The 11,894-nt window shown below is 46.1% G+C and overlaps 2 protein-coding genes across 2 annotated transcripts; both read right to left on the bottom strand.

Moving 5' to 3' along the window:
- Nucleotides 1–1,748: 1,748 nt before the first annotated feature.
- On the bottom strand, nt 1,749–2,432 carry LOC101775064. Its single transcript, XM_004976988.4, has one exon. It carries the CDS (start codon nt 2,199–2,201, stop codon nt 1,944–1,946), a length of 258 nt encoding a protein of 85 aa, XP_004977045.1. The 5' UTR covers nt 2,202–2,432; the 3' UTR covers nt 1,749–1,943.
- A 6,597-nt stretch (nt 2,433–9,029) lies between these two features.
- Nucleotides 9,030–9,809, bottom strand: LOC101775471. Its single transcript, XM_004976989.4, has one exon. It carries the CDS (start codon nt 9,534–9,536, stop codon nt 9,279–9,281), a length of 258 nt encoding a protein of 85 aa, XP_004977046.1. The 5' UTR covers nt 9,537–9,809; the 3' UTR covers nt 9,030–9,278.
- Between the last annotated feature and the right edge of the window lie 2,085 nt (nt 9,810–11,894).

The following is an 11,894-nucleotide window of genomic DNA, read 5'->3' on the forward strand; positions in this document are numbered from 1 at the left end:
TGTTCTGGCCCAAGCAAGCTCTATGAGAAATGTACTCTACTTGTCCCATTCCTAATCCCTGGAGTGGATGGGGGTCCAATTCTTTACCAACGACGGATAAGGCAGCAGCTCAGATGCGTGAGTAGGTTATGCACATGGGGCCCGGTATGGGAAAGTCATTTCCACGTGTGCATGTGATCGCATTAGTTATCTCGGCCATTCATTTTCCTCGCATGATGTCCATCCAACCGTTAAATTTTTCACCTACATATGATTGTCTCACATACCCATGATTCATCTCACTATTAATTTTAAAATGAATGATTCAGATAAATCATGTGGTCACATGTTTATGTGAAAAAAATCCATGTCCGCCTGGTATTATTATAGAACTGGTGCCTGCATTTGCCTTCCTTCTCGAAATAACTCAATCCTTTTTTCTAAGACCCACATAAAAATATGCCGCTAGTTTTAGTAAAGCTAAAGCAACAAGAGTATTTATATCATTCATGGACGCTGCTAATTCTCCATAAGGTAACTCTATAATTTTCCAAGGTAAAAGAGCACCTGACCAATTCAAAACAAAAATACAAAGGAACATAGTTCCAATAAAGGGAACCCAGGGACCATATTCTTCTCCAATCTGAGTTTTGCTCAAGTCTTAAATAAACTCAACGATATATTCGAAGAAATTCTGACCGTCGGTCGAGATAGTTTGTGGATACAATAAGTGAACCTAGCAAAATAGTAATTACGACCCAAGAAGTGATGAGGACTTGGGCATGAATTTGAAAACCTCCTATTTGCCAATAGAAGTGTTGGCCTACTTCTACACCCGGTATATCATATAACCCCTTGAGTGTTTTAATGAAACATGGTACATATAACCCCTTGAGTGTTTTAATGAAACATGGTATTTTTGGCTGGTTGGTTTCATTATCACAAAGCTGCTCTCAAATTGGTCTGGTTCCAAGATGTAGAATCCATGTTGAATCACCACATAGCGGGTTATTAGGATATGGGTCTCTTTCTTGGGCGGGACACCAAATCCATATATCTTTACCTATTAACCAATTTCTCGACGCTGGGATTGGTCCTAAAGAGATACCACTTCCTCATGAATCTATCTTGAATCGCGACCTTTTGGCTCAACTTTATCCTAGTTTTGTCGAAGGAGCAACCCCTTTTTCATCTTGAATTGGTCCAAATATGCAGAATTTCTTAGTTTTCGACGAGGACTAGATCCAATAACCGGTGGTCTATGGTTGAGCGATATTGCATACCATCATTTAACTATTGCTATTCTTTTCCTGATCGTTGGCTCGTCATATGCACAGGACCAGTTGAGGTATTGGTCATGGACTTAAAAGATATTTTGGAGGCTCGAAACATAAAGTTGGTGTTAATGTAGATCGTAATCATACATTCTAGGTAGCAACACTATCTTCAAACTAATCATGTACTCGTAATCATACATTCTAGGAGTGTGAGATTACAAGCAAGCGCAGGATCAGCAATAATTGGGTTAGGATCGGCAACACTATCTTGTTGTTCTTGGATGAAGTTACGAACATTCCACAGAGCACCAATCGTTCGCTGTCCGTGTCCTATCAATCTACTACTATCATGGCGCACGGTCGCGTCCCTGCGTCTCTCTAGCCCCTGTAGGTGTTGGCCTTTCTCGATCCGAGGAGCCACTCTTCGCCTGCTCACGGCCGGAGGCCATCAACATTATCTCTGATGAGAAAATTCGGCTCCGACAGTGCAAATTCCGAGAAAATTGACTTGTATTTACCAATCACATTTACAGAAATCTCCCAACTCTTTCCATGCTAGCTGAAATTGAACTATACCAAGACCGAACTATACCAAGACCAACAAGAAACAAGACGAGCGGATGGACAATTAAGCTAAACTACTAGCAAAGGGGCAAATTGGCGTGCCGCCGCCGCCGCCGGCGCTCATCAGTCGGAGATGCTGAGCATGGCTCGGAGGACGTAGTCGTCGAGGGCGTCACTGTTCCCTCTGTGCCTCCAGGCGACGGCGCCGCGCTCCAGGGCCTCGTGGACCCACGCGGCGTGCGAGGCGAGGACGCCGAACAGGACGGCGCATACCTCGGGCAGGTGGCGCGCGATCGGCAGCCGGAGGTCGTGCGGCGCCGAGAGGTTGAACACCTGCATCAGCCCCCTCGCCGCCACGAACGCCAGTAGGGGGAGCCCCATCGTCGATACCGCCAACACAACAGTGTAGTATATCCCGCCGGCCTCTTGGCAGGAGACGGCAGCGACGACGGGAGAATGCGGGCGCGCTTCTTCCGCCGACCTTGCCTTATCAGAGCAGAGGAGGAGCTCGTCTACGAATCACAGAATGCTCAGCTGCCTGTCCTCGAAGGTTAAATAGGCAAAGGACGGCAACGTCGCTGCCTCGCTCGCTGGTGTGGTTTGCCGGTGGGGGAGGGGGGTTGCGTTGCGGCCTTCCCCAGTTGCAAGTGGCAACGAGAGCCGACGGCATCACTGGCTGCTGCTGCCTTCACTGGTTCCCGGGAGAGGCAGGGGTTTGGATAAGAGTCAACTAACTTTTCTGACGTGTCATTTGGCCTGCACTACAGGGAGCTGTCTACAACAGCGCAAGAGACGGGGTGAAGAGACAGGAACGGTGTCTGGCCTTTTGGCCTTGCCTTGCTCGTATTGTCTAGAACATCAATCTAATATATATTTAATGACTGGCTATAAGAGTAGTCGGTAGTAGCATTTAACATCTTCAATGCGTTAGATATGCGACGATGACATTTAGGGGTGTTTGGGAGACGGTCTTCAGATTTAACCCTTGTCGCATCGAATATTTGAACACTAATTAGGAGTATTAAATATAGGCTAACTACAAAACTAATTGCACAACCCCTAAGCTAAATCGTGAGACGAATCTATTAAGCCTAATTAGTCTATGATTTGACAATGTGGTGCCACAGTAACCATTAGCTAATGATAAATTAATTAGGCTTAATAGATTCGTCTCGCGATTTAGCCTAGGGATTCTGCTATTAGCTTGTAATTAGCTCATGTTTAGTCCTCCTAATTAGTATCCTATCCGAACATCCGATGTAACAGGGTTAAAGTTTAGCCCCTGTCTTCCAAACACCCCCTTAATATTGGTTCACGTGTAATGGGGTATTATAAAAACCACTACTTTTCGCAATTTGTTAGTAGTATTATATAGACTAAAAATTAGTAAGTGTTTTTCCCATCTCTTTCATGTAGGCAAAATATGACATGTACAATATACTACACTTTTGCACAATTGTTGTACTAGATCGATAACATCTATAGAGCCCTTATACTAAGGGTCCTTTTGGTAGGACTTCTCAAAGGGTTTCTCCATCAATTTTTGGTGAAGTCCTACCAAAAGGGCTTCTCAAAGGGTTTCTCCATCAGTTTTTGGTGAAGCCCTACCAAAAGGGTTACTTTAAAACGGTTTCACCACCGAAGTTAGGGAGAAGCCACAAAACTACAATAAAGAGGAGGAGCAAAAAAAGGTAGCTTCACCAGCTTCTCCTCCCTATCCAAGTATTAATTAACCATAAAATTACCCATATTACCATTGAGAAGCTGCTTTACCCAATGTTTTCCAAAACAGCTTCAACTCCACTAAAGAAGTCACTCCACCAAAGAAGCTGAAACCGGAGCTATTTTGGCGGGAGCTGAAGCTCTACCAAACAGGGTTTTTCTCCTCTCGCACTTCTTTTTTTTCACAGATCCCTTTTTAGATAATGGAATCATTTAAATTCCGACCTCTACATCCAGTGCAACATATCTAGCCATTATTACAAATAAAAATAGACCACTCATGATCAGACTAGCATGCAAACAAAAGTGAACGTAAAGCCTATTAATAAACCGCCACCTGTTCTTTGTGAAGATCTCCATGGATGCGATCTCCAAAGCACGACATACCCTTGTTATGGTGTCCCAGACCGCCTCCTTCTGAAGCAAGGCCCGCAATCGGATCCAGTGTGTGGTCCTAAAAAAGATCTGCAAACAAGATTGTGTGCATACTTTATCAAAAACTACATTATTTGTGCTAAGCCAAATGACCCAGCAACCGCACTTATACCCATCAAGATGAGGCTTTTTTTCCCACGTTACCCCTTGAAGCCAAGACCCAAATATTAATAGGTTTATATAGGTCGAAGGTAGTATGAATTATTCTCCAAATCAACTTAGCAATGTGGCATTCAAAGAAGAGATGTTGAATAGTCTCATTATCATTGCAGTAATCCCTGCATGCTTGACATTGCATATGATCATTATAACTTTCAAGTCGCCGTTAGCTACAACTCTTATCTACAGTCCACCTTATTCTAGCTACTACAACCGGTGTCCCTTGGACCGGCAAGCCATTTCCAATAATGTTTTTTTTTTGTGTGTGAGAGCCAGGTAGGGCTATTCTTCTTCGTGTCGGAGGATCTTGGAAGTGAGACTGTCAGCACTTTATCATGATCTATTCACCGATCTATTCAGCCACCACTACAGGACAGGACGTTCCGCTTCCCCTTTTTCTTCATGTGAAATATCCTAGCACTTTATCATGACCTATTCATCCACTTGCGCTACTACAGGACAGGACGTTCCCCTTCCCCTTCTTTTTTGAAAAGCTTACGACGACGTTCCATTTCGAAAAGTGCTGCAGATGGGAACATCGTTTTCAGCAGTGGATAAGGTAGCAAGCAGCTTGGGGTCTTGGCTGCACTTTTCGAAATGGAACTAGACAAATATAGAAAACGTTACTTGTGGAAAGGCTCCGATCTCAATACTAAAAGCAACCTCCAAAGGCAGTCTGGCCCATCGTCTGTATCCCTAAAAAAGAAGGTCTTGAGGTGCTGAATCTCACAACCCACAATGATGCACTACTTATGAAGTTTCTCCACAATGATGCAGATATTCCCTGAGTTCACCTTATCTGGAATAATTATTATTCCAATAGACAATTACCTGGACAGAAAAAAAGAACATCCTTCTGGTGGAGGGATATAGTAAAGTTGATCGACAATTACAAAGGAATGGCTACAGTCTCATTAGGAAATGGATCAACTGTTCTATTCTGGCATGATCTATGATACGGTCAAGTCCCCTCACAGCAATATCCTGAACTCTTCTCTTTTGCCAAAAACCCCCTGGTGACCTTCAGAGATGCAATGGCAGAGAATGAGTTTCTCATAGAATTTCCACCTACCACTATCCATCCAAGCCTTTCAACAGTTTTCCGACGTTCAAGCTTTGATTGAAAACGGACAATATCATGGTGATGTTGATGTTTGGTCTTATATGTGGGGCAGTCCAAACTTCTCAGCAGCTAAAGCCTACAAGTCCTCAATTGGTACCAGGAATGTCCATCCCATCTTCCAGTGGCTGTGAAAATCCAAGTGTCAAATGAAGCACAAAGTTTTCTTCTGGCTAGTTTTCAAGGATCGGGTAAATAGAAGGGATCTCTTACGTCGGAAAGGCATGACCCTGGAATTCTACACTTGTGACTTATGTATTCTTCGAAGGATAGAAACGGTTGCTCACCTCTTCCTACGGTGCAATTTCGCAAGGACTTGTTGGGCATCTATTGGGATCACGGTGATAACTACAAGGCCAATCTTATTAAACGGCAACTGAGTGTACCTTTTGCCATGGAAATAATTATCCTAATAACTTGGTGCATCTAGATAACAAGGAATGACTAGATCTTTAATGATCGATCTATGATAGAGGATTGCAGAAACAAGTTCAGAACTGAATTCGCTCTTCTACTTCACAGAGCAAAGCATAGTCTTTTGCCCCAAATGGAGAGCTGGCTTGAAGCCCTGTAATTTTCCCTTTTCGGTTCCTCTCTTAGTTGTTTTCTCTTTTGTTTGCCTGTTTATTTATTTGTTTTCTCTTTTGTTTGCCTGTTTATTTATTTGTAACGCACTTTTATTCCCTATTTTATCTATATAATCACTACACTAGGGGCTTGCCCCTCCTGTTTTCTTCAAAAAAAGGTAGCAAGCAGCTCACGAATGGACTAGATCAAGGGGTCAGCACACAAACAAACTGCAAAACCTCTGTTCTCTTCCTACCACAAATTAAATACACCTGGGTGCGCATACTTAAGCAACATGAACGATCAAGTCTAGCAAGTGCCGTTTCGCGGAGTAGATCGCTTGCACGCAGAGGGCTTGGGATGAAAATTGGTTGGAAGGCATCAAGGCAGCAGAGGCAGGTGCAGGCTCAACAGGAAACTCGGATAAAGAAAGATATTTTGCGCGATCTTTCAGCTTCAGCGCCCCCACAGACAAGTTGGTGGAGGAGGCATCAACCACGACAAGATAGCATGTCGATCGTTCTCGCTATTCCTTGAGCAATCATACGGCACGCATGGTCGTGTCCCTGCGATTCTGCCCCCTGTCGAGGTGGCCTTTCTCGGCCCGAGGAGCCGCCGCTCTCTCACTTTTCGTTGCCCTTTCCGGAGATCTTTGGTTCATTCTGATTCAAATATGATCCGTTGAGTGTGTGTATGTACGATGGTCCAAATGCACCGAGTTGAAGAAGCGTGAGAGTGCTGCCGGGGTGAGGCTGGATCCTGCATTGCTCGTTCCACTACGCTGCACACGAGTCTGTACGATATGTTCAGCGTTAGAAAAAAAATGACGGATTTGATTGTAGCGTGCAAGTATTTTACGACGACTCTGGAGTCGTGCACAAGATATGAAATATAATTTATAAACAGGCGAATCGTACTTTTATCTTTGGATACAAGCAAAAAACAAATTGTTCTGCGTACTAGCATATACGTAGGGGTCACTGGTCAGTTGTCAAGTGAAGAGCGCGGCGAAGAATAATAACGAGAGGCAGAACGAACCCTGACTTTTCTTTGTTGCCGGCAGTACGGCGAATGACGATGATTCCTAAAATTAAAGGTTGAATCCTGACAGCATAAAGCATTCATGCGGGCCTCCAGGCTCTAATGTCCAAACAGGCGGTCCAATCCCAGCTAGGCCCGCCCAACTTCGTCCTGGACCAGGCCTGACTGGCCTGAACCTTTGGGTAGGCTCCGCAGGGTGATTGTGGGCAAAGGCTACAGACTGGGAGGCGCTTTCCAGAGGTGGAAGATTTACGTTCTTCCTATTTGACTCGAAACCGATCGATCTGGTCATGAGCCTTTGATTTTGTTTAAGGGCTACTTGCCTTGCTAAAGTACTAAAGGCTTTCACAGCTGACTCCCGCTCTCGGGAAAAGGGAAGCTAACTAAAACAAAAGGAAAGAAAGTAATTGAGACTTGCGCGTGTACGGAAACACAACGGCTTTCCCGCTCATCCCTTGCTTCAAAACTAAAGATTCTTTTTTCCGATCATTCGGAAAGGTAATTGAGCTTCGCCCGCAGGCTGCACCAACAGCCCAGGCCCGGACCCACGGACCCATTTCGTGCCGGACCGGGCCGGTTGGCACGGACAGCCCGGCGAGACCAGTGCTAGCCCAGGCACGGTGGAGCAGTCATCGGCTCGCTGCCGCCGGGATCTGTGGAGCCGCCGGCATCTGCTGGAGGTTGGAGCCGGGAGAGGGAAGGGCCGACGGAGGGTGCTCTTTCTCTTCCTGCGCGCCGCCGCCTCCAGCTCGACAAGCCGCCGGCCACTGCCCCTGTGCGACCCTCGGATTCATCTGCATGCTCGCCATCGCACTGGGGAGGTGGCGCCGGCCGCCGGAGGGAGAGGGACGGAGGGAGGTGGAGCTTGGAGAGGAGGACGGTGGGAAGCAGGCGAGCGGCTGGAGCAGGGGGTGGATGGGAGGAGAGGCGAAGCTCGGAGAGGGGCACGGTGGAGCAGTCACCGCCGCCGTGGAGGAGAGTAGTGGAGCCGGCGGCGGTGGATCCTGGAGAGGAGGGGCTCCGAGCCTCCGGGCGTAGCGAGAGGGAGAGAGAATCGTGGAGAAGGAGACTGGCGATGGGGAGGCGGGCAGGTCTTCATACCGTGCTGGGCTCGTGCCGCCCGGCGTGCTGCGATGGCGGCCCATGCCCAACACGAGCTAGCGGGCCGGGCCAGCACGGGCACGGAAGCCACCGTGCTTAGCCGTGCTCTTGCGGGCCAAAAAAAACGTGCTTCGTGTCGGGCTGTCGGGCCACAGGTCATCTGGATATCTATAGCTCTAGTGCTAAAGAGAGGGAGGCTGCATTGTCGTGCTGTTTGTTATTCGTGGTGCCGTCGCCTTCGGTTCTTCAGCCACAGCCCACAGATCATGATCAGATATTCAGATCCCAGCGCTATCAATGTTGGCTCGAGAGGGCGGTAACGTACTACTCGTAGCAAGCAATGGCCGTAGAGTGTTGCGGTCCCCCACCGTCCGAAGGCCGAAGAGTTACCACCACCGAGTCTGCCCTGCCTACGACGAATCGATGATGTTTCGTTCCGCGATGATCTGGAAGAAGAACCTTCCAGGCCTACTCATCGCACCCTTCTTTGTTGATGAATAATGAGTGATCGGCACGTACTTATTACCCAACCGTGGACATGGACACCAAATTATCGGATGGGCCAAGTGGGGCCCGCTGTGCCAATTTGTCTGGTTCGCATCGAACGAATCAAGGCGCCCGGCCGACTAGGAAATAGGAAATCCATCCAGCTGGCCGTTCAAAAAGAAAATCCTGAGTCCGGGCCTCCAAAGGACACCAAATTACCGTATGGGCCCAGAAGGGCCCGCTGGGCCAATCTGTCTGGCCTTAAAGACAGGGCGTGCCTGCGCCATGCCAACCCACGAATAGGTTTGGATCGGAATCTTTTTTTTAAAAAATGGCAAACCTTTTTTTTTAAAAAAAAAACTAAGAATCCATCCAGCTGGTCGTTCAAAAAGAAAATTGCGAGTCGGCCTAAAGAAAGGATAAGATCCCCCGGCTGCCATCGTCATTCAACGAAGATCTATCGTACAGTTGGTTGGTGACGACTAAAGATCTCTCAACGCCCGCGAAAATACACTTAATTAATCGAGCGGGTACGGCATTCGTGCTGTCTCATAGTAGTAGTACTAGCATATACTATATACATGTAAACCTGCTAGAAGCTCGATGCCGATTAAAATGGCGTTTGTATTTGCAAATCGTGATGTTTTCTTCACAACACAGAGCATCTCCCACTGCCTACAATGGAGTAAGCAGTGAAGCACCCAAAGCACGGCAAGGAAGAACAGCGAGAAGAAAAAACGAAGGGAAATAGCAAATCCAAGCTACCTGCTCGGCTACTCACGGATCGGGAGGAGCGCCACCCCTGTTGTCCGGCCGCTCGGCTCGGATCAGTCCGAGGGTGTCGTCAGGAGCGCGTTGCGTAAGTACTCGTCGAGCAGGCTCTCGCCCCCGCGGCGGCGGCGGCGGACGGTGGCGCGCAGGCGGGCGGCGTGCGAGAAGAGCGCGCCGTAGAAGGCGGCGCAGGCCTCGGACAGGTGGCGCGCCAGCGGCATCCACAGGTTGAGCGGCCACAGCAGCGGCGCCGACACCTGGAACACCTGCAGGAAGCCCCTCGCCGCCAAGACCCCCAGCAGGTGGATCCCCATCGCACACGCCGCCACGCGGAAGCTTCTGCCGCTGCCCTGTTCGTCGATCTCAGCTAGGGGATGAAAGGGAAGGATGGCAACCTCGCTGTGCTCGGTGGTGTCAGTGTCACTTGCCGGGAGGGATGGGAGGGGGAGGGGGAGGCGGGTGCGGCCTTCCCCAGTTGCGAGCGTGGACGGCCAGTTGTTGGGCTTGCCGGGCGAGAGGAGCAGACGGAGAGGGATCGCCAAAGATCCAGTCCAGATAAAAAAGGGTGGCACGTTCTGGCACGCCGAGTCGCCGATCCGACCTTGTGTGGGGTTGCCGGGTTGGACACTGGAGTAAACTGATTACCGATGCTTGCGGACACGGCCACACGGGCTTCCGTCGTGACCGACTGACCGTGCTATTTCTGCCGGTGGGTCCGTGATGTTACGTTCTCTTTTCTCTTTTTTTTCCTATTTTTTTAAAAAAATTTGCCGGCCTTTTGAAATTCGTATGACCGGGCCAGTTGTGCCGGCGCCCTGTGCCCTGCGGTACGGGCAACCTGTTCCTGATTGAAAGCGAAGTTATAGGAGTTCTATTTAAGACTGGGCCTGGTTTAGTTGCCAAAATTTGGAGTGTCAAAATTATTGTACCAGCACTGTAGCACACTGTAGCGTTTCGTTTGTATTTGTGAATTATTGTCCAAACATTGACTAATTAGGCTCAAAAGATTCGTCTCGCAAAGTACAACAAAACTGTGCAATTAGTTTTTAATTTCGTCTACATTTAGTACTCCATACATGTACTGCAAGTTTGATGTGATGAGGAATCTTCTTTTTGCATAGTGCCAAAGTTGGGAGTTGGGGGTGAACTAAACAAGAGCTTTATATTGAAGGCAATCTAAAAATACTCCATCAAATTCTAGGACAGTCTCTCCATCCGATAGCTTGCATACTCCCTCCATCTCAAAAAAATATGTCCTTCTGCAATTCAAATTTATCTAAAAATAAGTTGTTATATTTAATTTGGTATGTGTGCATGTGTACGTGGACATGCAACAGTCAATTAGTATAAAATATAGCTAATAAATAGGAGCAATTGAGGTTATTTTACCTCTTTGTTAATTTGTCCTAAAATTCCTAAGATGACGTATTTTTTGGGACGCAAGGGGTACAAAGTTTGAGTTGACGATCCTCGCTCCAAAGTACTCCTACTGCCCTACTCTGGTGCACAAACTGTTCCCGTAAGCCGTTAACCTACCTGGCGAAGAACTGAAGACGTGAAGTCCGCAACTCTCAAGAACTCCTTGATTTATGGGCCCCTATCTACATGGGCTCACTGACACTAGGCTTAACAAACGCCGCATTATGGGCCTCAGATTGCCTAACTGCCATCTCTCGGATGGACAAGTACAGCCCAACCAACAGTCCAAGGTATTTGCGGGAATCCTATCCATCTTCCGGACGGAAGAGATAGTTGTTTATTTATCTTCCGCTTTAAGATGCGCACGCAATATTATAATTAACGGGAGTAGATGAGAGGCATGTGCGCTTGCTGCGGGCTGCTGCTAGGAGCCTAGGAGGTGGTCTGACATTGATGGGACATGCGACAGGTTGTTGCTAGTGGTCGGAGGTTTGGTTTTCAAATTTAAAACTCACTTCTCTCTCAAACGGTGCATTCAATTTCAATTCCGTTTGAATTATGATGTTCCCTATATTTTTCTTTACAAAACGAGATCCAACATGACTATTTTAATTTGTTATTTGAATGTAAACATTTTAAGTGAGCTACTTCAACATTTACATACCTAACTCAATATTTCAAAGGTACTATTTCAATATGATCATATAAAATGGTGAACTAATTCATTCAAAATGTTGAATTGGATTTTAAAAAATGACCATATAAAATGGTGAACTAATTCATTCAAAATATTGAATTGGATTTTAAAAAATGTTGAATCTAGTGTTTAAAATGCTAAACATTCTATTTCAACAATATCATATAAAATGTTGAACTAGATTTAAAATGTTGAATCTAGTATTTAAAATGTTGAACATACTATTTCAACATTACCGTATAAAATGGTGAACTAGTTTACTCCAAATTATGAATTAGATCTAAAAATATTGAATCTAGTATTTAAAATGTTGAACATACTATTTCAACATTACCGTATAAAATGTTGATATGGTTCGTTTGAAATGTTGAACTAGACTTTAAAAATGTTGAATCTAGTATTTAAAATGTTGAACATACTATTTCAACATTACCTAAAAAATTGTTGAACCATTTCATTTGAAATTTTGGACTAGATTTTAAAATGTTGAATCTAGTATTTAAAATGTTGAATAAATAACTTTGCATTTTTTTTCTCTGTTCTTTTTTTAAAAATA

This window comes from Setaria italica, chromosome VII, assembly GCF_000263155.2.
Source record: "Setaria italica strain Yugu1 chromosome VII, Setaria_italica_v2.0, whole genome shotgun sequence".
NCBI lineage: Eukaryota > Viridiplantae > Streptophyta > Magnoliopsida > Poales > Poaceae > Setaria > Setaria italica.